This window comes from Empidonax traillii, unplaced genomic scaffold, assembly GCF_003031625.1.
Source record: "Empidonax traillii isolate 1590-97213 ecotype Southwest subspecies unplaced genomic scaffold, ASM303162v1 scaffold421:size509273, whole genome shotgun sequence".
Lineage (NCBI taxonomy): Eukaryota > Metazoa > Chordata > Aves > Passeriformes > Tyrannidae > Empidonax > Empidonax traillii.
In genome coordinates, this window is record NW_020955614.1 from 293889 (window position 1) to 320355 (window position 26467).

Consider the following 26467-nt stretch of genomic DNA (forward strand, 5'->3'; position numbering starts at 1 on the left):
AAAGCTGGGAAAAAAACTTTTGCTTGCATCTTCCCACCTCCTGCCCTCCTTTGCTCTCCCCCTTTTGCCCTTTGCTCTTTCCCCATTAGCTATCTGAGGTTTAAAAAACAGGTGAAAGTGAAATATGTGGACGTATTTGGCACTATGCTTCAGCTGTGCCAGACTATGAGGACACATGTTAATGGTGTATATAAAATAAAATTTCACACGTAGTAAACTGCAATGACAGAGCTTCAGGCAGGACTGTTGTTTGAATCCATAATTTGGATGTAGTTGTCAAGTCAAAGCTGGAAAGGCAGTGGCAGTCTGCTAGCTATCAGCTAGATGGAATGTTCAGAGTATACTAAATATATAGCAAGGAGAACTTATATCTGGTGAATTTGAACCTTCTTGTAAGGAAGGTTTTAAATACTTAAGAGAAGTAAGTAGGTGAAAGAAAATCTGTCTTGGGAAATTAACTGCTGAAAAATGGTGCATATTTCCACTTGTAAAAGTTTGCTTATGCGGTTTTCCTTCTTGTACCGAAGCAGTGAATGTGATTGACATCTCTGGTCCAGCTGTGCCCTGCGTGACTCATGGCAGGGGCAGCTTGGCAGTCCCTCCTGGTCTTCCTCTTCACCACAAAGCCAAACAGCTGTGTGCTGATAAAGCTCCTCACTGCTGTCAGGAGTACACCTGCATCAGTTAGCTACAGACAACTCCAAGCCCTTGAGTCTGCTTAGCTAGGGGTCACATACATGCATGCTTGAAGGAAAATTCTGTGAGTGGGAAAGGTGGATCTCAAATTCTCATACATTATAGGATGAAATATCCTTGGCAATGACAAGAAAGTGCTGGGTTGTGCGGGTTTTCTTGTTTGTTTTAGAGGTTGTTTTTTTCCTGTAATGAATGATCGCTGTGATTCCCATCTTAGCATAAGCCTGGTTGTGATCCAAGGCACCTTTAGCCTGCCACACCTCTCATTATGTTTCTGTCTCCTGTTGGGTAATGCCTGTTTCCTTCTCTGGGCCTAGAAAGTGCTGAATTCTCATTCGGCAACACTGTAAAGTTGAATCCAAGTCATGCAGTAAGGTGCTGGCAGCATTTTCAGGAAAAAGCTGAAATGAGAAGCAGTTCTGTTGTAAAGTTAAGGAAGGAACAGGGCAAATGCTAATGGCAGCAATCTCATTAAAATCTGTCTTTGAGCTGCTGGAACCACACGTGATCTGTCTTATATTGACGGAGTCAACTTGTAGGTGCAATGTGACTGTTACTAGATGTATTGTTCACTGGTGCTTGAAGGGTAAAAAAACCAGAACAAGCCAAACCCATGCAGGATGACTTTTGAGTCTGCAGTGGTGTAGAACTGAATCTGTATAACTGAGCTGGGTCACAACAGCACTTCCTGAAATGCCAGCTCAGTTGTGGAACAAGGACATCCCCTTTAGTCTAGTGAGGTTAAGAAGCCTGTCTGCCACAGAACGATCCAGGGGCCACCCTCTACAGAATCAAACACTGATTTAGTTTGGATTAATGCAGCCAATAGATGGAAATCAGCCCTGTGGTGGTCTAAGTAGCTGCATCCATGCTGTCTGGAATAGGGAAAGGGTGATAAGCAATGGACTTCTGGTGGAGCATTAAGTTCTTTCTGCATCCAAGCAGGCATTGGTAAGAAGTAAGAGCATTAGACAATCTGTGATTTTGCTAAGCACCCACTTAGTCATTATGGAATATTAAAACTGGGATGCAGTCCAGTTGAAGTTGCACTGCACAGGCTAACAGACGTCTTCTGCCTTTTTTAATTAAGAAAGTGTAGGTCCAATTGGGTAAAAGCAAAAGGAGCAGATGCACGTGAGTCATAGTCAAACTTTAGATTATGCATCTGATATATGTATTTTGGTACTGATGCAAAGTATCTTGTCTCTTGCATGCCATATTTCTTAATTCAGGGAAGAGAAGAGAGTGGTGCTCTCTCTTTGTAAATATGTATGTGTACAGCAGAAGTAATCTTAAGTCCACTGCTGGAAGGGGTGAATTAAATTGGGAAATGGCTCAAAAGCAGAGCAGAGATTGCTTTTTGGACTTGGAAAAGAAGACTTATTTTGAAATAGTGTTGTTCTTACCATTGTTTCCCTCCCTTTTATCACTGTAGATCTGACTAAAGACAGATTATTGAAGGTTCTGGAAAAGTTAAGCAAGACTCAGTAAAGTTGACAGTGACCTGAAATGCCTTCCCAAACAAGGCAGAGTAGAGTATGCTTTCTCTTATTTGTTGAATTAGCTTGCAAGTAATGAAACAGAAGTATAACAAGCAAAAAGACAATTAAAAGTGAAAAGTTTCCTGCCTTGCAGCAGAAACACCTCCTGTCATACAATTTGATTTATCTTAACTGCGGAGGCTGAATAGTACAAGAACATCCCAATCAATTAACTTCCTGAATAACAACTTGCGGGAATCTGCTGCCAGTGCTAACTGAAGACAAGAGGACAAATGTTTCAGTGTTTGTTGTGAGACTGGTAGGCAATAGGCATATAGACTGCTTGCATGCCACAGATGGAAAAGAAACCACTGTGCATCCTTAACAAAGTCCTTGTGTGATGTCTTCTTTTAATGACAGTGTTGGGGGCTCTGATGTTTTGGATGCAAAACTGGGTGGAGATCCTGTATTTCTAAATGTCAGGTGAAGTTTTGATTTAAATAGGGTGAAATTTTTCTTGCAAAGTTAACTTTCTGCCAAGAAATGTTTTACTATTAAAACACGTGAGAGGTTCTACCAACTTCTTGATTCTACAATTTTTTGGGTCTCCTTTAGCAACAGTGATGTGGACAAAGTTCCATATCTTTAATGCCCAATATAAAGGCATAAATCTTTTTGTGAATAGGTGCTTCTTTAGGGACACCAAGATCTTTACTGCTTTCTTGGTTACTATGCAAGAAGCAAGCAAGAAACAAGCACAGTGTAAATTAAATTATATTTGTACATACACTCTACATCTCTCACCCTGTCTGTGTTGCTTAACATAGTCCATCAAAGCCCTTGGGGCAAGGTCTGTGCCTGAATAAGAGTGAATCATATACAGCATCACTGTCATGATGACAGGTATAGTTTTCTTGGCAGAAGATGGCTCCTTTTTGGTTTGAATGTTAAGTTATGGCTAAATTGGAATTTAGGCTTACTTAAAAGCTGTTTTAAATCAGCAACGTTTTTTTTTTTCAAGTTCAGGACAGTTGAAGAACAATTTTAGGAAATGAGAACAAAAAGTTCATACTTCCAGCAGCACTTTTCATACCTCTTCTTTATTTCAGAGTTAAAAATTACTTTTTTTCATTTCTTAAGCATCCACAGTAATGCAATGATTCTGATGTGCAGCTTTGTACTAAAGAATATCTAACTAGACCCAGCTGAAATATTTACTGTAAGCATCTGTATAGAGGTGCAAGTTTGCAGTTCCCCCTGATGCACCTGTTGCTATTTTATGCTTCTGACATCAGCATTTGAAATCATGTACCTCTGTACAGCACACATTTCTGCTTGGTTTTGTATGTTGAGTTGCCATGTGTTACAGATTGTCACAGAAGTTTGAAATGTTCCCTGAAATAATTGAGAAGTTGCCTTTCCACCCCCCACCCTGAGAACTTCCTAAAAGAAAAGCAGTACAGTTTTGTGATATTTTTTGCACTGATCTAACCCTGTAGGTGGGTGGTTTTGTTCTGTGATTAAAAGATAACTCATCCATGGTGTGCATTTTTCCCCACATAGAAGATCCCTGTGCCAGGTAGTGCAATTGTAGAAAGGAGGCTGAGGTTCAAGAATTAGGAAGATGTGTAAGGTGGATACTGAGAGGACTGGAAAGCTGGGGTCAACTGATTTTATGTGGTATTTTTGTGTCTGTTATGTATGATTTTCTCTCTTTTAGTTAGAAGTAATCTTCTGAAAACTCTGGGAGTTGCTTAGGGAGACATGGGGTTCTGGGGTGAGAAAAAGAAAATTAAATTGCAGAGGAACCAGTAGCCTCAACTCCACAAGTGAGATCCTTTGTAAAGGGCTGCACTAAACAGCAAGCTGCAGCTGTAATAGCTAATCCTCCAGCTCCCTGCAATGTCTCTTGACAGCACTTAAAACACAGTTCTGTAGGTTACTGTGGTTGCTATGCTGATTTAAACAGATTTAATGAACAGCTTTGAAGTCACTACTGAAAGCCTGTATTTAGGGAGGAGGTTTGCCGTGTAGCAGTGTGACCATTAGCACTGCAGATTAGAACTGAACTGTGTTGAAATTTGGAATACTTAAAGAATACTGAAAAGAGAAAAATAGCCACTGGAGTCCCTGATATGTAAGATTGTGCTTTAATATTCAGTATACCGCAAACCATCTTTTATCAATGTACTTGCAAATGTTTATCACACTCTTGTGAAAAGCAGTGTGCAGTTTGAAATCAGAAATCACTCTTTCAAGCTCTCTTCTAATTTTCTAATGGACACTTTTTCTGGTTTGCCTGGAAACCACCACTTTCCCAAAAGCACTGTGATAAGACTGCCATTTACTTAGGAAAAATGTGGGCATCATTAGATGTGAACAGACTAGCACTGGGTCTGGAGAAAGAATCTTGTAGTGGAAGTGTAATTTTGTTGAATCTGACACTTGCAAGCTTGAGGCATTTCCCTAATGTTTTAATATTGTAGAAGGCTGTGCTTTCACTGTTTGTTTTGAAGTAATTTTGCCTAGCAACTTATAATTATACATTCTAACGTATTTAGTTTCATGTTGAAATTTGAATGGATGTTTTAAGTTTCTGTTCGGCGAAAGAATCAGAAATATATTTTGTGGAATAAAAGGCTTTAAAATGAAGTCTTCCACTAAGATGTTAAAATGGCTTCTGTAAAGGCTTAATGAAGGAGCCCTCTAATTGCAGTCAACACTTATTCAGCCATGAGTGTATTGATGAACATAAAACATTCTGTACGGTATTTTTCAGTAATTTTGTTGTGCAAAGAACATGCAGTTCAAACAACTTTTGAAATGGGGGTGGGGGCGAACACTGAGTACTCCCATCTGTTTCCTCTTACTCTGCAAATCAGTTCTTCCAGCTCTGAAAGGTCAGTGGTACTCGATTACCAGGATATGAGCTGATCTGTTAAGTAGGGAGTTGGTGCTTTGGCAAAGATCCCTGTACAAACTGGGAAATACTAAATGTTTTAGGCTTTGAATTTTGCTCCACGATTTGATTGATTTTTATCATTCTCTGACTTTTGTATTTGTTGATTAAACTGCTGGAAAGTTTGTGTTTTTCAAAATTGGTGTCTACTTCACAACTAAATGTGAAACTTGGATTTCAATTGCTTTTTGGGCTGTAAGGTAATCGTAAGTCTTTTCAGTTTTTATATTTTTTTTTGTATTAAATTATGTTTTCCTTACGTATCCACAAGAGCTGCTCTGATTTTCTTCCAGGAGACAGATGACCAGAAACGTCACAAAATTGCCAATGAACTTCTGCAAACAGAAAAAGCCTACGTGAGCCGACTTGACCTCCTAGATGGGGTACATTTCTCTTGAATTTGCTTTTATTGTGTTGCCTTAAATTCACCCAGATGGCTATGCCTAAGTGTGGATATAAATTATGTAAGATGTGGTATGTCTTTCACGTTTTGCTGATTTTCCAGTCAGTTATTTGGTCTTGCCACACGACTTTGCCTATGCTTCTATTTTAAGAACGCTACATTTTTAAAAAGTATTAGAATTTTCTGGATATTAATACCAAATATTCTCTGTGTGTAGATGTCACTGTAAGCAATAGTATTACATGCTGGTAGCCCTTCCAAAAAGAAGATTGATAACCATGTCTTGGCTTATGGTGAATTGGAAAAGAGTATAATTTTATAATGCTGAAATCCCCCACTCACTGGAAGATTACTAAATCCTTCTAATTTGAACCACCCTATCAGAATTTTTCCTTAGCGCTGAAGAACCTAAGTAGTTGATCATTCCAAATGGTATATCCTCTCTTTTTCTACTGTATGTTTAGACTAAGTCATACTGAATGAACAGAAATTACTCTTCCTGCAAGGGAAGAGTTGAACTCTTACGCTTTGTAGAATCCAACTGATATTTCTTAAATGCCAAAGTCTGTAGTTCTTGAGTATTTTTCTTCCCAAGTCTTGTTTCATTATTCATGTAACACATAAACTTTTTACCTGGGTACCTCTAGCTTTGCATTTCCTTACTCCATGATATTTTTTGCAGAAACCACTGCTTAAATTTCTCAGGTCCAGTGCATAAGACTTGGACAAGCAAATCATGAAAAGCAAATAAGACTCAACTGGTACAATAATTGTTCAGGCTTCTTAGGGATCTAAGTAATTGTCCTCATGAAAGTGAATTTACGTAGCAGATCCACATTTTGATGGATATATGGTAACTTTTAAAAGCCAAAGTATTGCGGGAAAAAAAAATCTTTGATTTAGAGAAGTCTAAAAATAAAAAGGAATAAAGTTTACTTTGTTCAGAGATTTTTCTGATGGGTAGTGTTCAGTTATTTCCCTTGATGCCTTCATAAGTGCATTACTCCTATGCCTGTTTTCCAAATATTATCTGGATGGAGTTCTGAAAAATGAATTTCAAACACAGCTGCTCAACTGTTGCTAATGAGAGAAAAGCAGAAGAGTAGGAAGGGACTGTTACAGTTCTAAATTTGGTAAAAAAGTTGTGTAATCTTTATGGTCTTCAAAGTAGCTTGTCAAAATTTCCTTTTTCTTTCCTCTCCAAAAACCTTTCCTCTCAGAGTTGCAGCAAACTGAACATATTTAAAGGTATATGTGGAAGTGTATGGCTTTTTCCTTTTAAGACTGCTGTCTCAGTTGGGATGATCAAAGTTCCTGCCTTCAGACTCTTTTGCAAGTCCTTACCCAAACTTCTGAAGCCCTTTCTAGGGAGATGCAGTCTGTTCAAGCATAGGAGAGGGAGGCAGAGGGACAATAGCTCTCATACTTTTTTTTTGATGTGCATATTAACAGATGCACAAGTCTCCAGCTGTTTTGTAGCTTCACCTAGTCAGGCAGAGCCCACTGATGGGGAAAGAATATATGGTTTTTTTTAAAAGAAACTGTAACAGAGTATATAGAACTGGGCTCCTTCTGTGCTCTAAATACTGTGTGGGGACCACTCATAGTCAGTCAACTGCCTTGATTTCAAAAGGATAAGGGGACACAGCATACAAAGAAAGTTATCAAACATCATGATCAGACATCACGATGACTGAAAAGAAAGGCAGAATGGAAAATGTGACTAGAAGACTGGGAAAGCTGAGATGATCTAGCTGTTAAAACAGACAGGATGTCTGGAGTTGATCCAAAATGGTACTGCTTCAGTTTGGCTTCCCTTATGTCTGCTCTGCCTGCAGTGCTCTCCTGGCTTACAAGAAGGAAAGTGGTGTGTAAGGGGAGGAGAAGCTTTTCCCTTCTGGCGAAGGAAAGACAATAAATGAGTTCATCATTACCTGTCTATTACTGAAATATTAATGTTGCCTCAGTTGTAGCAGGAGGGGTGGATAGGTAGTCTTCCACTGATTAAATGTAATAGGCTGATAGGTTTGGGGCTCTTTTTCTGTGTTGCAGGTGTTCTATTCCAGACTCCTCGAGGAAGCCAACAGAGGTTCTTTTCCACCTGAAGTGATTAATAAAATATTTTCTAATATTTCGTCAATAAATGCCTTCCACAGTAAATTCTTACTTCCAGAACTTGAAAAAAGAATGCAAGAATGGTAAGAGGCAATTCACTGGTTAATATGCTACTAAAACCATGTCTGTAGAAACTCTATTGCAGGGTTGAGGTAGGGAAGGTACCTTCATATTAAGTGCTCCAGGCCCAGGAAATCCTGTGGGTAGGAGAACATCTGCTCTTCCACTCTTTATCAGGATCTGACTCAGCAGAGGACTTGAATCATTTGCTCAAAATAAAGGACATGTATCTCACTGAAGCCAGTGAGATTACTCATGATCAAATGCCTTGCTAAATTAGGGGTTCAGACTAAAATTATGTGCTACCTGGTGAATTCATTGTACAGAATACAAAGTTGAAATAAATAATACATATGTGGTTTATGTTAACATTGAATCACAGTAACCTTTGTCATTAATACTTTCTGCAATAAAATGGGATAAATTTAAAAAGAAATTACAAATATTGTTTCATCCAGTTGTTTCACCTCAGCACCTGTTTGGCTCCTTTATTCCATCTTACCTAGAATTTTTTATGAGGACTTCAAGTGTTTGTTCATATATCATTTCTAGTTACACTTTCATATAACTCTTTTATTGTCAAAAAACACACACTAAAAAAGGGAAATAATACGTTTTTGTGACATATATGAAAATCTCAGACCACACAGTGGTGCTTTAGATAACAACTGTATGTCTTCTGACTCTCTAAGATGATTCCCCTTTAAAATGATGATTCTTTAAAGTAGAATAGTTACCATGCACAAACACATGGTGGCTCTGTATAGTCTATAATTCAAGAAAGTAAATAAAATACAGTCATTGTGAAATATAGGAAAGCTTACAGCTTATGCTCCTTTTCAGAGTGACTGTGTGAGGTAAGCCAAACCTTTTCTTTTAATCAATTAAAAAACTCTGATAGGAAATACAAATGCCTGGATTATAATAGGGTGCATGTTCATGAGCACTGGAGTTTAGTTGTTTGAAAAACAGCTTACACTACGTTATGCCAGTGCTGTATATATATATTTGAAATTAAATTCATGATATAATCTTCTAATTCTGCTCCAGACACTTTATGGAGCCCAGAGGATGGGTTGCACTACTTTACATATTGGCAAAATGCTAAATTGCTCACTAATATAATGTATATAATTATATCTCTTCAAAGGGTGAAAAGTGCTTTTGCAGATAAGCTTCAACTACTGGTGCAAAGCTAATAAATCTCCTCACAAGGATATTATCTTTTCCACATTGCTTGAAAACAACCTTTGTGCTGTAACTGAGACAGCTTAAATGATGTTGAAACATTATGCTGTTGGGAGGGGTTAAAAAAAAGGGTGCAGGTGAAGAGAACCTCTTCTGATCGTTGCTGAAAGAAAAATCTGGGATAACTTTCTCTCCCCATCGCCGCTCTCTGAAATTGTCTGACACAAAAGCTTCTGCCAAATACAGTCTTTTCTTGGCAGTTCCTCTCGCTAGACACAGAAAATTAAGTATATTCTCTGGGTAGGTTTATGCGCTTCTATTATTCTTTAGCTTCCAACAAAAATAGCTGGATAAAAATTTCTGACACTTCCCTTGAGTTGTGGTTTGTTTGGAAAACTTACAGTAAAAATATGTAGTTTTGCAACTGGGAAAGCAGATCAGAAGCAGATTCTTTTTTGGAAGAAAAGGCAGTGTGAATCTAAGCTTATCAGGTAAAAATGGAATTCTCTGGTAGTTGCATTTTGAGTGAGTTGAGCAACAGTTGGAGCCGAATCTCTCTTGTACAACATATGCCTTGAAAACACTGGAAACAGCCTTGTAGCAATATATTTCTCATGAAAAGAGTATAACAGAGCATCACAGTGATCCCATATCATAGAATCATTGAATGGTTTGGCTTGGAACCAACCTTAAATATCATCTAGTTCCAACCCCACTACTGTGGGCAGGGGTACCTTTCACTAGACTATCAAACAAAATAGCTAGATAAAATATCTTACATCTTTTGTACCCAAGAATGGCCAAAACCAGATACTTGGGAAGAATATAAGGACACAGCATGATAGCCTCTTGGGGTAATGGTGGTGATGAAGAAATTATTTCATTCTCTCAACACAAAGTTTCAGAATCTGCATCAATTAGACATCATCTACTCATATGATTTATTTTGCTTTTGAAACTGCAACTTTCAGTTTTGTTAGATATCTGTTAATTTCTATGTTGGAAAAGAAACAGTTGTTCTGTCGTCACCTTTGTTGTGGTGTGATTTTACAGAGTTTTGCTTAGTTTTCTTGCAGCCAGTTTGAAATGAGATGCTACAAACCTTGACTAGTAAGGTCTGTGTTTTTTTGGTGGTTTTTCTTTTTCTGTTGACCTTTGGAAATATATTTCCTTCAGTTCTGCCAGAATAAGCATGATTTGTATTTTATTTTCAGTTAAAATTACATTGCTATATTGCCATAAATTGACAACCCAGGGAAATGGTTCAGTGAATCAGAGGAGAATCAAAGGGGGCTTGTTTTAAATTGCTACCTTTCCTTTGAAAGTGTATCTGTGTGCTTGCATGTAGAGTGGTTGAATAAGTGTGTGAAGCTAATTGAGGGTGGAGAGCCTTGATGATTTCAGAGACCAACTTCCCTGCCTGTCTTGTCCCCTAATTGCCGGGCCCAGCAGGACAGACCTCTGCCAGGTCTTCTGTAGGTACTTTCTGCCCTCTCAGAGACAGCTGGAGCTGGACCAGTTTTTTGACAGTTCTGCAACATTCACTATTCAAGTAACTTTTCTCTTCTGCACACTTTTTTTTTGGAGAACTGGTGCGTTGGAGTAGACTGTGAAAATAATGTAGATTGCTTCACTTTAGACCACAATAACGACATTGGTTTCAGACTTTGAGAAATCCAGAGATACTGAGTTTCTGAGTCTGTCCTTGAAAACAAGACATGAAATGTGTTTCCTGTTGTAGTCCTTGGAGATGCACGTGTGCTGCTCCACATTCTTTGTGTGCATTGAGAGGGCAGCTTTTCAGCTTCTCCATCAGTTGCTTTACTGTTCTGTTTTATTTGAAGATGCCATCATGAATTGAGAAAAACGTGGGAAAGTTCTCACAAAAGACTGGAATCCAAGAGATTCTCTCTACTTCACGTGTTGTCTTAGAGAAATAATACTTTTTAAAAATTGTAAATATATATGTTTAGATAAGGCACAGAAGGGAAGCTGTACAGCATGGATTTAGTCCTCAAACAAAACCACAGGTTAGATATTTTAGAGGTTAAAGTAAAGTCAGTAAAAGAGTGTATAATTTTAAGGAACTGCAAATAAAATAAATTAGGCTATGTTTTATAAATCAAATCTTCCAAGTTTTTCATTATATCTAGCTTTTCTTTCTTTAGTGCTCTACATGACCTATAATGCTTATACACCATCAAAGATGACACAAACACTCTTTCTGTGTTAATTCAGATCGGTTTTAATGATTCCTTTGGAACTCCATGTGAGGTGATCCCAAACAGAAGGTTGGATTCTCTATCAAATGCTTGAAACTTTTTATAACCTTGTGGTACTTTTTTTTCTTTCCTGTTTGCTCTGAGATTCCACCCTCTTACTTTGCAGGACTACCACCCCTAGAATTGGAGATATTCTGCAAAAGTTAGCTCCTTTCCTCAAGATGTATGGAGAGTATGTGAAGAATTTTGATAATGCAATGGAATTGGTGAAAACATGGACTGAACGGTCACCTCAATTCAAATTCATTATTCAAGACATTCAGGTAATGGGGAAAAAATGTAAATCTCCAAGCAATACAAGCATTTATAAAAATATACAGGTTTGTGGATGAAAAAAGGGATTTAAGAGAAAATTAAATACCAAATGCCCTAGAATTAAGGGTTGTTGTTTTTGTCAGCTTCATACTGCCTTCTGTTTCTTCTCCTTCTTCCTTCATATGTGCATAATCCACCCACAAAAATCCAGACTTTTCTCCTGCAAAATAGAGAAGCAAAGTATAAAGGTAGAAACGTGTGAAGACTGAAAAATGCTGCATTTTGTTGTAGATCCCACAAGTAAACAATGTTTCAGGATAAAGTGACCTGTCAGTGCAACTGTAGATCCTTGCTCTGAATCCATAATATTGTGTTGGCTCACACTAATGCTGAGCCACAAAAGGTTAAGAAAGCTTGAGAGTCCAGCAAGGCATCGACCTTGTGAGAGGTTCGTTTCGTGCCCTCTAGTGCTCCCTGTGGGTGTCTCTGTGAATTGGCAGGTGTGTGTTCTGCTGCAGATTGAGCAGTCAGAAATAGGATAAAGCATTTCTACTTAACTTTTACTGTTCTGTTGGGTCTTGTGATTGTAAGCCAGGGAAGGAAACTGTATGTATTTTAATGTAATCTTTTTTCCCCCTAAGCTAATTATATCTAAGATTATGGAAATGAATATAAATCTTAAAGCACTGCTGAGGGAGTTTGCATTATAAATGAAAGCATTCCCTCCTCAGATAGGTAAAATATATCTTTGTAGCCCATTTAAGTGGCTGCTTCTAATATTTGGTCATGAACTGTTCTTATTAATTCAGAAGTAATTTTTGTCTGTATTATTACAAACCTCATTTAAAATAGTTTAGGAGATTTTTTTTTAGTAAGACTTCTATTTATGGGTTGTATACTTACTGCTGGATGCTTAGAGAAGTTTTTACAGTTATTTTTAAGAAAGATTTTCTAATGATTTGGTTTGGTAAAGTAGTTCTATTTTCTTTCAGTAGGTCTGTCACGCATATTTCAAAATACATTATGTTTCATCAATCATAACTCTTTTATTTTACTATATCGTAATAACATTTTTGCCTGCTACATTGAAATATGTTTACAATTTTTTAGAAGGAAAAAGTGTGTGGAAATTTGACATTGCAACATCACATGCTAGAACCAGTACAACGCATTCCACGCTACGAGATGCTTCTAAAGGACTACCTAAGGAAATTGCCTCAGGATTCTCTAGACTGGAAAGATGCTGAAAGTAAATATCTTCAGGCCATTAAAAGAGCTGTAATAAGATATTAGTAAGAGGATACTGTAAATTAAAGATGTCTTTAGGAAAGATAAAGTGAAAAAAATAATACAATTTCTTCAAGCGAGTCATAGGATTCTTCGAAAAAAGTCTGTCTGAACTGAGGTTAATGTGAAAACCATAAAACCTTTAGTATTCTTCTCCTGGGGCACTGAATTTTTGCCTTAGTTTTGGAATAGCGTACAGGTTTTGATTTGTTTGCTTACAGATGATCAGGGCTTGTGATGGCTTTTCTTTTTTTTTTTGGTTTTGTTTTGTTGGCATTTTGCTTTGCTTTATGCACATTTGGAACGTATAACTGTTATTTGTAAAAAAAGCGAAGTTAGCCTCACTGTATTTTTGAGCTTCTTCAGGGAAAAAGAACAGTCCACTTTCAATTTTCTTGCTCTCTGTATTTACCCAAGAACAGTTCAAGATATTTCCATGGGTTGTTCAAAATCACTTGCCAGATATATTTTTGCAATATTTCATTGTTAGTACCCTTACAGTAAACACTTGTAAGATGAGCTGTTTCAATGAAAAATACAGTTTGACATTCTGAACTGCTTTGAGAAAAGAAGGGAGAGACCGTGACTGTTCTTGTCACAAAAAAATGTGACTGAGTGCTGAAGCACTAGAGTAATCTGCAGTAATTCTCTTCTGATCTTTACAGATTATAATTTCTATTTGGTAGTTTACTTTATTATGCTTTCCACTTTACCTTGTTTTCTTTTAATGGAAAACTTAAGAAATTTATTGTACTTTGTAATTTACATAAAAATGACAAACATTTACATAAAAAAGGACAAACATCCTTTTCTTTTTCCTGTGTAAAATATAAATATGTAAAAACGCAGCTTTTTGGTTATACTTATTTCTTTTTCTTCTGTCTAGAATCCCTGGAAATTATATCCACTGCAGCAAGTCACTCGAATAGTGCAATTAGAAAGATGGTAAATGATCCTTGTTTTCCTTTTCACTTTTCAATATATTATATTTGAGTATTTGGTGAAGCTAGGAGTGTGAATTGCAAACCTTCCCTAAAATGGCAAAAATTAGTTTCCTGAGTCAAAGTGATTGCTTCTACTTAAAGTATTTATACAGCTTCTGGGAATGATAGGCAAAATCTAGCATTGCACTTAATTCCCTCAAGTGGAAAATGGGACACTTAGTTCCTCCCCTGGCTCAAATAACTGATACTGTGCTGAACTCCTAACCTTGTTTTGTCTGTTCCTATCGACGCAAGGACAAATGTTTGTAAAGAGTAGCTACTGTTTCTCTACCCTGTTGGGTGGGCACGATAGGTACTTCATTAATATATGAGCAGTGTTGGGCAAGAAATAATGCAGAGTGTATGTATAACTGCATTTTTTAACTTTCCAAGGATATAACATATCTAAAAGTACATCTGACTTTATCAACTAAGTTAATCAGTCAGACTCTGTGTACCAGGTATATTTGTTTTTCAAGGAGTAACGTTCTCCAGACTTATGCAAGTGCCTATCATTTAATTTAAATGTGCTTAAAGATCTGTGCTTTCAATTAAGTAAGTTTTTTAACTGTATTTTCACTGTACAGGAGAATCTAAAGAAGTTGCTAGAGATATATGAGATGCTGGGAGAAGAGGAGGACATTGTGAACCCTTCAAATGAACTGATAAAAGAAGGACAGATCCTTAAACTCGCTGCCCGCAACACGTCTGCTCAAGAACGGTATCTTTTCCTAGTAAGTACGGTGGCCTGTGTTTGCAGGAGTGGCTGTATACCTTTCTAGACTTGAAAGAACTGCTAAAGAGAAAGGGAAATCCTCTCTAGCTGATGTCCAGGGTGGGTGTGCTGCTCTGCAGAGCACATGGCCTGTGGTGCCCAGGGTCGTGGGGTGACTGTTGGGCTGTGCCCGTCAAGCTGGGAGGCAGACTCAGCTGATGGTGGTTACTGTCACTGACCACCCACCACACAAGCTCTTCTGAGTACACTCCATGGCTGCAGAGGTACCCTGTCTTGCTCCAGTGCTGGGAGATTGGTGCTGCACTGGATCCAGCCTGTGAATGTTCACAGAGGGTAAAATGAATCACTTGCCAGACTCCTTTTCCTGTGTCCACTGCAGTCCCCTCAGTTTCAGAGCTCTCATTTGCCAGTTCACAGCCAGGTTTAGAATATTATCTCAGGTTGACCACCTGCTGAACAGGTTCGTGCTCAGTGAGCTTCATTTACTGCTGACTCCTTGGCACATGCTGTCCTTGCAGCTCCATGGTGTTCTCCTGGTATCTCCCAGGTCCCTCCAGAAAAACACTGAAGTGGCTGTTGATTATAAATGTGGCTCCTAGAGCACTAGAACTTTGGCATTCTCTTTAAACTGCAATGTAAAAGCTTAGGATTTTAGTCCTGATAGATTGTGTGTTGAGGTTCCAGTAAGCCTCATGGTCCTGTGGGAGCTTGTTACAGTGGCAGGTCATCCTCTTGACAGGTGCCTGTGTCCTGTCTTGGAACTCACAAGCTACAGCCATACTCCCTTGCAATTCCTTTGGAAAAGGTTTGGTGTAGTTAATTGCTTTCCAGGCATTAAAAATTGCTAATACATTTTTGCTTGTGGGCCTCTGGCATTGCCTGTCCTCTGGTTAATAAAGCCTAGTAATGAGTTATCGAGGCACAACTCCTGCTTAACTGTGCTTCAAACAAAAGGAGACCTCAAGTGGAGCTAGACAGCTGATTAAAATAATGTTCTCTTCATATGAGAGCTGACAAGTTCTAATGGGCTGTGTCTGTGATACAGACTAGGCAATAGGCTAGACAGGATTTCTATGAAATAGGATTTAACTGAAGTGAGTTTTTCTTTTTAATAATTAATTTTGAGAAAAATGTGAGGAAATTAAACACTGTAGATCTGATTTAATAACTCTGCTTCCAGGCTGGGGCTTTAAACATTTAAACATTATTAAAGTTCTAATTTTTAATAAAGGAATATATCTTTGTCCTACTCGTGTACTTTTTTTTCTTTTTCCCCCTGTGATATGGAGGGTTTCAGGGAATAAAAACTCTAAGAAATATACTTCTGTCTTTGATAAAAGGCAAAAAATGTCCTCAAATAATAGTAGTTACAACTTCTACAAACCCAGCTGGTTTTGGTACAGGATAAATATAAATGTGTATATGGAAGAAAAGAGTTCTTATTCTGCAATTTAGAGTAGATTTTGCAGCATTGAGGCACAAGAATGTGGGTTTTGTTTAGAAAAGGTTTACGTTGGTATATAATATCTAGTCTGAGTGTAGCTTGATAATAAATGCTGTGAAGACTGCTGCATATACAGAGCAACTATTCTTACATTCACTGAAACTGTCCTTTAATCTTACTTCTAAACAAATAAGAAAAAAGAAGTTGCCTTACATGAGAAGACCAAAGCCTTAATGCATCAACTGATCAGGAAGGAGCCTGCTTCCTCACCCACCAAGTCTAGCTTTGCAATACTGTCCAGCTCTGTGTCCAAACTGTGGCTTTATCTGTGGTTTTTTAAAGGTAAAACTGTGCGTTTATTTTTTCCCCAGTTTAACAATATGTTGCTCTACTGCGTTCCCAAATTCAGCCTGGTAGGATCAAAGTTCTCAGTTCGAACCAGAGTTGGCATAGATGGTATGAAGATTATAGAAACTCATAATGAAGAATATCCACATACTTTTCAAGTGTCTGGAAAAGAGCGAACACTGGAGTTGCAGGCCAGGTAAGCAGTCTTTTTAGCTAGTTTATTGAGGATTAAATATTTACACACAAAAGAGTGGACAAATAGATTTGAAGAAAGGTTCCATGGATGTCATTAAAATGTCACTGTTTTAAAAATAGCCTGCCAGAAATCATAAATTATCGGTCCAAGAATCTCTCTGAGTAGATGATGCATCTACAAAGATGTTGCCTTACTTTACAGAAATACCTAAGACAGCTGTGAATGGACTGGCTGGATAATTGAAAGCAGCTTACCTATCCAGTGCCAGGGCAGTCTGTCCCATTGAAGTGTTTTGGGACAGTGAATATGTTAAGCATTGGTGCCTCTGGAACCTGAGCCACCTTGGTATAAATGAGTGTGTTCACCTCAGGGCAGGTAAACTCCCCACTCCAGTGAGTTTATCTCCACAGAACAGAGTTTTCTGCAGCAGTAGATGGGCATCTACTTTCCTCTGTTCCTCAGGCCCATTTCCAGTCTACTTGTTTTCCTTCAGTCCCGGGTGTGAACCTCCTTCTGGAAGGCAAGTTCTGCTTTGAGTTCTTGTGTCCTTTTTCTCCAATTACACTCTTCTGATGGGTGCTTTTTCTGCTTTCCATATTAGTGCTTGTATCCTCCTCTTGCTGAGTTACCTTCCCATGACCTTTTTGCATTGCCTAGACTAAGTCTTTTCTGTCTAGACTGCCCCACTTCAAATAAAGTTGGGTGCTCCTCCTCTCCTTTTGGACCTGCTTAAAGATCCTATTCCTAGCAGTCAGGATTTCATTGCAGAGAGGTGAAGATGAAATAAGCAGGAAGATGTCCATGGTGGATACAGTTCTGTGTTGGGACCTTGTATTCGGGGACAAACCATAGCTTGCTAGCCAATGAGCTTGCAAACCACTGTCCTTTATGAAAGAAAAAAACAAAAACAAAGACAAAACCAAACTTTTAAAAATTAATGAGAGTTACAGCAGTGAATGTGCAAAGATAACAGCATATAAATATTTACCTACACTGTCACTGAATTTGAAATTAAATGGAAACTTTGAAAAATGACAGGAAAAAAACTTTCCACTGAGGTCTGCAAGACTTCTGGGACATGTTTTTGTCTATCAGTCACATCTATTGTAAACTGCTGTATGATATCTTGCTAAGTATTCTGCAAGTTTTTATGCCATATACTCATTTCAGTGGTGAAAGATGGCATCTTGCTGTACTGTTTGTAAAGCATGTTTTAATTGGAAAAAAATTATACAGTGAAGTAAGTTTATTTTGTTAACTTTTCTCTATTACCAGTAATTGCGAGTTTATTGTACTGGTTTGTTTTAGGTCTGAGAAGCCCATATTTTCATCTTTTGCTTTATCATTATTGGAAGGCATTAAGTCTGTACAAAATTGTGAAGGAATAAGTACCAAACAAGGTCTTACTCAATTATATTAAAATAATCTTTATTAACGTATGAGTATTGTAGGTACACTGTATCTTAATGTCCTTAATTTGTGAACTTGTATTAACAGTATTGTAATGTTTATTTTCCTCTCGGAGTATTGTATTCTTTATTAGTAGCCTCCTATTTATTTTTCAGACTACTATTGCATTACATTTTAAATTACTGTTTTTAAACAGTATCTAAGGAGGAGGCCACTTTCGAAAACCCAGATATACTGAAGTGTTAATTCTTATGTTTCTAACATAAAGTTTGCAGATGATAAACTTTTTCTTACTAACACTAGCTAATTTCTAATAGTATTATTGTTTGTGATATAAGGTGCCTTTCCAAATATTTGAATGTCAAAGTTCTGCTGATATATTTAAAGGCAAAGCTGTCATACAAGATTAGAGTTGGATGTGCTTCCTCTCTTATCTCTTAACTTGTCTGTATATCTCATCTGTACTACTGTGAAGTCATCTGTATCTGATCTGATGCATAAAAGGGACATTTCTGCTGTTTGGTTTACAATATTAAAACGTGTTTCCTTTAATTGGATGCAATTCCTGTCACTGTTGCAACAGCAACAACAAAAAAGCATTAAGGAAATCACTTTGGGGAGGGAGTGAGATTTAAGAGGTACACGGAAGAAATGTGTATTAGTGTGTGAACTTATCACTCATGAAACACAAGGAGAAAAACACACTTAAGCTGTGCATTGTCTTCTTTTCCTCTCTATCCCGTTTTAAAAAATAATAATCATAAAAAAGTTTAACAATGAAAACACTATTACTACTTTTACATGAATTTGCATTTAACTTTTTACTTGAAGTCACTTTTTAGTGGTTGCAAATTTGTGAAGCCTAAGATCATGATTTTGCCTTCTGGTTTGGTTTGATTTGGTTTTTTTTAAGTTGGACAGTTAACAATTAGTATTCTTTAAATTTAAATTCTTGAGAATTACTTCAGAATTACTTGGCTTTTGCAAGAAGTTGTTGATAGTGAGTTAATGTTTCCTGAACTAGTCTTGGACTAATGTGTCAAATATTTCTTTTAGTTCTGAACAAGATAAAGAAGAATGGATAAAGGTAAATTCATCTCCATTTTTTATTTTCTAAACATTTTTTCACGTAAGCAATCAAAAAAGTAATATTCATATTTTCTGTCTGTACCTCCCCTATACTGATTGATAACTGGTCAGAATGCTGAGTCTGTTTTAAATTCACCATGTTTGAGGAATTTCTCCCCTGTTCTCTTAGGCACTTCAGAGTACTATTGAAGCTTTTCAGCAGAGGAATGAAACTTTCAGAAACGCTATTGCTAAAGAATATGAAGACATGCCTGTTGAGGTTTCTGTAAGTTGCTGTTATTCCTTTGTAACCTTCTTAGTACACATTTTGTTCTTCAATAAGTGGAAAAAGTTTGGCAGAAACTTTGTTTTCAAGCTCATTGTTCTTATAGCAGAGTAATTAGAGAGTAGTCATCTTGTTGGTAATTGTTTTCCTTCATATTTCCAAATCCTATAAACAAGCCTCTTTCTTTCTTGAAACTCGTAACAGAGCACCCTTTCAGTGATGCATCGTGATTTTTGACTGGGTCCTTTGTTATTTCTTTTATAGATTTCAAAATGCATCTTGAACTATGTTTTGCCATTTCCTTTCCAGAGGAAGAGAATAATTATTTTCTCTGTTCCAAGTACTGTGCAACATTTTGCTACCTTTTTTTTTATTTTATTCTCTAACCTCCTCCTGCCTCTACTTCAGAACGCTGAGCTTGGGAAGAGAGCACCGAGGTGGATACGGGACAATGAAGTGACCATGTGCATGAAGTGCAAGGAGCCATTTAATGCCCTGACAAGGAGAAGGCACCACTGCAGAGCATGTGGACATGTGAGTGCGAAGCCCTAGTGCCTGTAGCTGGTCAGCAGGCTTGGGAATGTCTCCAAGCATCTGCTTGGCTTCCTATGGCTCCTTATCATCATAGAATGGCTTGGGTTGGGAGGGATCTTAAAGAGATCATCTAAAATTCCAACCCCCCTGCCATGGGTAGGGACACCTTCTACTAGACCAGGTTGCTCAAGAGTCCCATCCAACCTGGCCTTCAACACTTCCAGAGATGGGGCATCCACAGCTTCTCTGGGCAGCCTGTTCCATTGCTGTGGAGTTTGTCGCTGCACTTGTAGCTGAAAGAAGCAGCTGTGCATACCACAAAGGACCCTCTGTCTGCTTTAGCTGGCATGGTAAATTTGGAAGTCATTTGGAGCAGTGGAAGATGCATGTTTGTGTAAAATGTCCCAAGCCCTGGACATACTGTATTGTTAGTTTTGAGTGGCCTCCAGTAACATGAACAGTTTCCAGACCATATTAAGCTGGCATAATCCAGCATTATTTCTGGCAGCACTGGCTGCCTTCGCTTTCCGTTCTGCTACATCTTCTCTCCTCTTTGCAAGAAGACCATGAAACCCTGCAGTTATTCACTGGGTTAACTTGGAGCTGTTCCCAGCTGTGTTCAGTGTGTAACTGTGTGAACATGCATCAGGGAAGGCGAGAATATTAGGATGGGGAAAGAATATTGCTGCTATTTTCCGTGTAGGATGCTACAGAAACATATCCAAATAGTGGTATGACTTGAGAGTTTTCAGAAGTTAAAAAAGAAGAGGAAACATACCGTGTTTCCTTCTCTTGCCATGCAGCAGCTATGCCTTTCTCCACCAGAGGGTGGTACAAGACCAGATTTAATATTTGTGTTACAGGATATATTGAGTGATTTCTTTCTAATGCTTTTATGTGAAATGAAGTCTTACTGCATTCATAACGCTGCGTTTATGCTTTGCAGGACACTTGAGACTTTTTCAGAAGCTCTGAATTATTGATTCCAGTTTTTTTTCCCCCCCCAATCATTCTGTTTTAAAACTCCATTAATCTTAAAACTGCACCCTTCCTTTTTATTTTCCCCTTTTGTTTAGACTCCTAACTACTTCCCTCTATTCCTGTTCTATCGCATCTCCTTGCACTTTAATTTTAAAACATTTTTTCATGGGAGTTAATTTGGGTCAGCAATGGCTTTCCAGCAGTGACTAATTGGGAATACTTCTCTATTATTCCCTAGAGCTACTAGCTGAAGGTAGTGATCTAAATTAGTACTGCAAAGTGCTGGTCCACAGTAAAATTCTGTTCATGTGTCTGAGTGGTTCAAGTCCATTTGTTTACCTTTCTTTCTTGAAACAACCACACTTATATTTTTTATTCAGAGCTTCATTTTTAACCTGAAAGAAGAATTCTGTGGGAAGATATTTCTCATGAAAAAACTTCTCTCAAATCTGTCTTGCATTTCCTTTATATCTGTAATGAAAAGAAAAATTGGGAAAAATCAGTGTGGCTTATCAGTTCTAAAAGTATAAATTATATATGAATTTTAACCCACTAATGTTTAGTAGCAGGTTAAACAACTAGTCATTTCTGATTTTATCATATTTTTTTAATCATTAAAAGGGCATATCAATTGTAGTTTTCATTCATTCACAGAATCTCATTTCTGATAGAAAACCATATGGTAAATTTACCTTTTCACATTGGCATCTAAAGAAACTGGAGGATTTTCTTCCTGCAGCATGACTTGTGCTATATTCTGATTCTATACCTAACTTTAATCTACAGATGTAATTGAAAGCCTAATGTGATTTTAAGCAAAGTACAAAATTTGTACCATGTAAATAGTAAAAGGCACTTCTAGTTAGAAGTAATGGCAAACATTTGGAAAATAATTATTTTCAATTAAGTTATTTTTGACATGTTATAAAGGCATTATCTTTCTTGTTCTATATAATTAAAATTTACAAAGTAGAATAATACTAATTTTTAATTAAATTATATTTTCATAAAGCTTCATAAATACTTAAATTTTTTATGTATGTTGTCTTTTTTGTTTCTAAGGTGGTTTGCTGGAAATGTTCTGATTACAAGGCACATCTTGAATATGATGGCAATAAATTGAACAAAGTCTGTAAGGACTGCTATCATGTTATAATTGGTTGTACAGATAGTGAAGAAAAGAAGAAGAAAGGCATCTTGGAGGTATGTAATTCAATAATAGTATATATGTCTGGATGCTATGATTTTGGCTCATTGGTGGGTGAAAAATGGTAGCATTCCTGCAGGGCTTATTTTTGTTTGAGAAATCAAAACCACATGGATCAAATACATCCCATTCAATAGATTTTGGCTTTCAGCATCCACCTTTGCAATACTGCTTTGTTTCTTGCAACTTTTTTTAAGGGGGAATTACAGACCCCAGAGGTTGTTTGCTTGTTTCAGTTACATCAGCTCCTGTGATAAGACCTTACTTTTCCTTATAAATCTTTTCTTCTTTTGCATTTAAGCTTTCATGGCAACAAACCCCCCAGCAACTGCAGTGACTCTTGAAAACATATACCCAGACTGAAAGAACTGGGGATAGAAAAGAGGAGAATGGGGGAGAATTTTGCTATTCAGAGTCTTGAGTAGTAAGATAGTTTTGATCAGTATATACAATGTACCTTTAAGGTGTCAAGCTGCTCTCAGGTTCTGACATCTAAAAATTCAAGGTCTCAATCAGACAATAAAGAACCATGTTTCTCTTATGATCGGAGGAGAACGAGGCATTTTAGAATTGTAATAAACTTCACATTTCTTAAATGCCCCTTGATAGGCCCTTTTAAAATTCATGTCATACACTAGAGAAAGAGCATCCTAACTTTGTCGAGGCATTTCTTTATCTTGGGAATTAGTAAAGAATAATGGACCCTAGAGCTAAATGCCAATAAGAAAAGAAGGCAAAATTAAAATACAGATTATAATTCCATATACAGTTCTTAAGTGTAGGCTAACCAATATGGATTGACTATACTCTCTTCAGCGAGACAGAGTAAGGAGCACAGAACTCCACCAGCTTCCCTTAAAGTCAAGATACTGCTGTTTCTTGGCATGATAGCTTTTTTAAGGTAGTTGAAGGAGTTACAGAGTGTCTCAGAAGTGTTTGTCTGCAAGCTGGATCTCTTGGCAATGGAGTGGCTGGTACCATGTTGCAGCATTCAGACAGTGTTGCTGCTGGGAGAGGAAAAAAGTCAGTGCAAGGAAATTTTAACACATAATCATTGTGTTCTTTCTAATTGTCTCTAATCTGTCTTCAGATTTTAAGCAATTAACCTAATCTTTTCTCTAGGATTAGTGCTTCCATGCTTATGTTATTCTTAGAGATGTATTTGGATCTGATCCTGTCGTAATATTTTGACTATCAAAAGAGACTAGTTGTCATGTTGGATAATTAGTGGCACTTCAATGCCTAATGATATTATTTTGGAAATCAGACATAGTTGTAGATACTCAGATACAGAGAAAGGCTAGTTATGGTGGCAAAATGAATTTTAGAGAGATCTAGAAGTCTATAATCCAAAATTACTGATGAAAAAAGGAATAGATTACACATGTTAAAGCAATACATTTGTATTTAATATGTGTTTAGTATTTATATTCTTCATAAATTCAGTCCTTCATGATCTTTCTTGGGTATTTCTTGAAGCTCTTTTGCAGATACTATCCAAAATTTTATATGAATGATGATAAATTTCTGCTTTTGTGTTCTGTATCTTTTTAATCTTTATTTAAGGAATGTTTATTTTCCTTTTTATGCTTTATACCATCTCCCAGATTGAATCTGCAGAAGTTTCTGGAAACAGTGTCATATGTAGCTTCCTTCAGTACATGGAAAAGTCGAAGCCCTGGCAGAAAGCTTGGTGTGTTATACCTAAACAGGAAGCTCTTGTGCTCTACATGTACGGTGCTCCACAGGTATGTGCAGAGACAACGGAAAAGATTTTAGTGATTATTGTCACTGACATCTGGAGAAGAAAAGTCAAATAGCTCGGGAATGCAGGAAAGATCCAAGTGTTTTCACCAGCCTGTGTAGTAAACAAGAGGTAGTGGGCAGATTAGTAGTCTGTTCTTAACCAAGAACTTCTTCTTCTTAGGATGTTAAAGCTCTGGCTACAATTCCGCTTCTGGGCTATACAGTGGATGACACTCCAAGAAGTGCTGACCTCCCACACAGCTTCAAACTGACCCAGTCTAAGTCTGTGCACAGCTTTGCTGCTGACAATGAGGAACTGAAACAGAAATGGCTAAAAGTTATCCATTTAGCTGTCAAAGGTGAGACACCAGAATGTCAAAATGAACTGCAAGTGAATTTAGAAGAGCAGCCTGAATCTTCTAAAAGATCTGAATGCTGAAGCTCAAGAACACATGGCATTTTTAAAAGATTTCAATTGAAATTGTGGTTAACCTTTGTGTTAACCTTTCTTTGCTCAATCAAAAAAAAAAAAAGAAAAAAGAAAAAAAAAAAGAAAAATAAACTTCTTACTACCATACACATCTTGGCACTTTATGTTCGGGAAAAATTCTGGTCTTTTTAGGGATCTTTTTCTTATATTTATGTTCTGTCAATAAAAGAGATGTACAGGTCCATTTAAGAGACTTTTTAAAAAAATGTGAATGCTATTAAAAATACTTACTAACTTTACTGTACTACTTGTTTCTCGTAATGCATTTTTTTTTTTTTTTGAAAATCCAGTTGCTCTTCAGTTAACATTTGCTACTTTCATTAAGAATGCAAATATTTTAAGCTTCCTACTTACATGTTAGGACTTGCAACAGGATAAAAGATATACCTCCACATTGCCAAAATAGATCTGTACTTAAATATGCAGGGACAGTTTGGTTTAATGTATGTAGTTTATGGATTGATTTCCACAGATCTGTACATATGTTGTATTCACTTGTCTCTTTTTAATTAAAGTAATGCAAATTGCTTTCACCAGTATATTGGCTTTTAAGGTTTCAATTTATCAAGGAACAAAAAAAACTAATGATTTTCAATCTAGAAATAAATGCCTAATATATGAGAAAACTATATATAATATATGTACAGTATTAAAAATGTACAATACTTGATTTGTGCTTTGATTTCATGATGCTGGGTTCCTATTAGTGAATAATTTATTTTAAAAAAGCATGTTTTCTATTTGAAATTAAACACAGTCCTAAATTGAAAAATACTGTTCAGTGACTTGTTTTAATAGCTGACACTTTAAGATATTTTTATGCATCAAAAGAATAGCAGTAATGTAAGTGGCATGCAATGGACATATGAGTTCCAGTTGTGTTTTAAATGAGTAGTCGCTTTTCTTCCGTGTCCTATCACTGGTAGCTTTCAAGAGTGCAGTAGTTTGTTACTCAAATGCAATATGTGGTTTGAGAAAAGCAACAGATTCTAATAACCTGCTGGGAACATTTACTTTTGCTACTATGGTTATTGAAACAAAAGAACATTCTGAACTTAAGTTTTTTAATTTCTGCAGAAGATTAGATCCTGTAATATTTATGACAACAGTCTTCAAGGATTATTGTTGTAAGGTGGAGGCTGTTTATAAAAATTCAGTATGAAGTCTGAGCTTGCAAATCTTAAGTTGTGTTAACTAACATTAACATTTGTTTCCTGCTTCTGTGAATAAGGACTTGTTAGCTTTACAATATTAAGTTCCTTATTAACTTTCATTCCTGTTAGAGTTTTTTTATACATAGAAGCAAATGACCTCCCCAGAACTTTTGCTGTCATTATCCTTGGATGAAATACAACAAACTGAGAAGTAGTGATTGACTATCAAGTAGACAAGTAAAATCATTGCTGTCTTTCCTTTTCTGAACCCTTTAAGTAGGAAAAATATGTAACTTCTACAATCAACTTGTCGTAAGAACATGCAGGAGTCTTCTCAATATATCTGCAATTTGTGTTTTAAATCCTGTCAAGCTGAAGAGCTCAGGTTAAAGTCCAATTTTATTTAGTAATATGAGGGCAGATTTAAATTGTTACTTTTTTATAATGAGTTTGCCGAAAGTACTCACTGAACTCCCATTCCCACTTTACTCTTTTTGCGACATTATAGGGAAAAAAAACCCAAACCCAACTTGTTTTGCATTTAACAATGGATTGTTAAATTTTTAGCGTCAAGCGCACATGAGCATGCAGTGTCCATTGTTCCTTCACAAGAAGAATGTCATGCAACTTAATGTTAGTAGGACGGAATTTGCTCTCACCTGCCCAAATCCAAAATCTACCGTAGCCTTTAATTGTCAGAGCTTTACATCAGTGTTAGTATTGATCAGGACACGGTATTGTAGAGTACTAACTCTGCAGCTGACTTGGTGCCTGTCAGTTCTGAATTCTTTCTTGGGTGCTCCATGTGTACAGATTATTCTGCGTGTTACCCTAGTATTACTTTTATCTTATGTGCAAGCTCTTCTGTAATTCTCTCAGAGATTTTAAGTTACTCCTGCTGTCAGCTGTGTTTACCTTTATTAATAGGCAGCTCAGGCCTGTTTTTCTTCACGTTGGTGAGTACCATCAGATCTTTGCCAAGGTATCCCTAGCTAGTACATGTCATCTTGTGTACTCCTTGGCGAGGGATGGGGGAACATTCAGGTAAGCAAGAAGAACTCTCAGCGGCTATCTTTCTTTAATGGCCATCTCCCCAAAGTGGGTATCTTCTACAAGAGCCTCAAGTGCAATTGTGGGATATGGAGAGTTGTCTTACCA

At 37.1% G+C, this 26467-nt stretch overlaps 1 protein-coding gene across 3 annotated transcripts in view; it reads left to right on the top strand.

Annotated features, from left to right (window-relative positions):
- FGD4 (FYVE, RhoGEF and PH domain containing 4) overlaps positions 1 to 24927 on the top strand; it is a 65262-nt gene extending 40335 nt beyond the window's left edge. For all 3 annotated transcript variants that reach the window (XM_027894223.1, XM_027894222.1, XM_027894224.1), the window contains exons 5-17: positions 5430 to 5519; positions 7592 to 7737; positions 11291 to 11447; positions 12550 to 12688; positions 13613 to 13671; positions 14297 to 14443; positions 16261 to 16433; positions 18900 to 18930; positions 19102 to 19197; positions 19606 to 19731; positions 21775 to 21915; positions 23527 to 23667; positions 23847 to 24927. In XM_027894223.1, coding sequence (XP_027750024.1) covers positions 5430 to 5519; positions 7592 to 7737; positions 11291 to 11447; positions 12550 to 12688; positions 13613 to 13671; positions 14297 to 14443; positions 16261 to 16433; positions 18900 to 18930; positions 19102 to 19197; positions 19606 to 19731; positions 21775 to 21915; positions 23527 to 23667; positions 23847 to 24104 — 1704 coding nt within the window. In that variant the 3' untranslated portion in view covers positions 24105 to 24927. The remainder of the gene's footprint in view (positions 1 to 5429; positions 5520 to 7591; positions 7738 to 11290; positions 11448 to 12549; positions 12689 to 13612; positions 13672 to 14296; positions 14444 to 16260; positions 16434 to 18899; positions 18931 to 19101; positions 19198 to 19605; positions 19732 to 21774; positions 21916 to 23526; positions 23668 to 23846) is intronic.
- The last annotated feature ends 1540 nt before the right edge of the window (positions 24928 to 26467 follow it).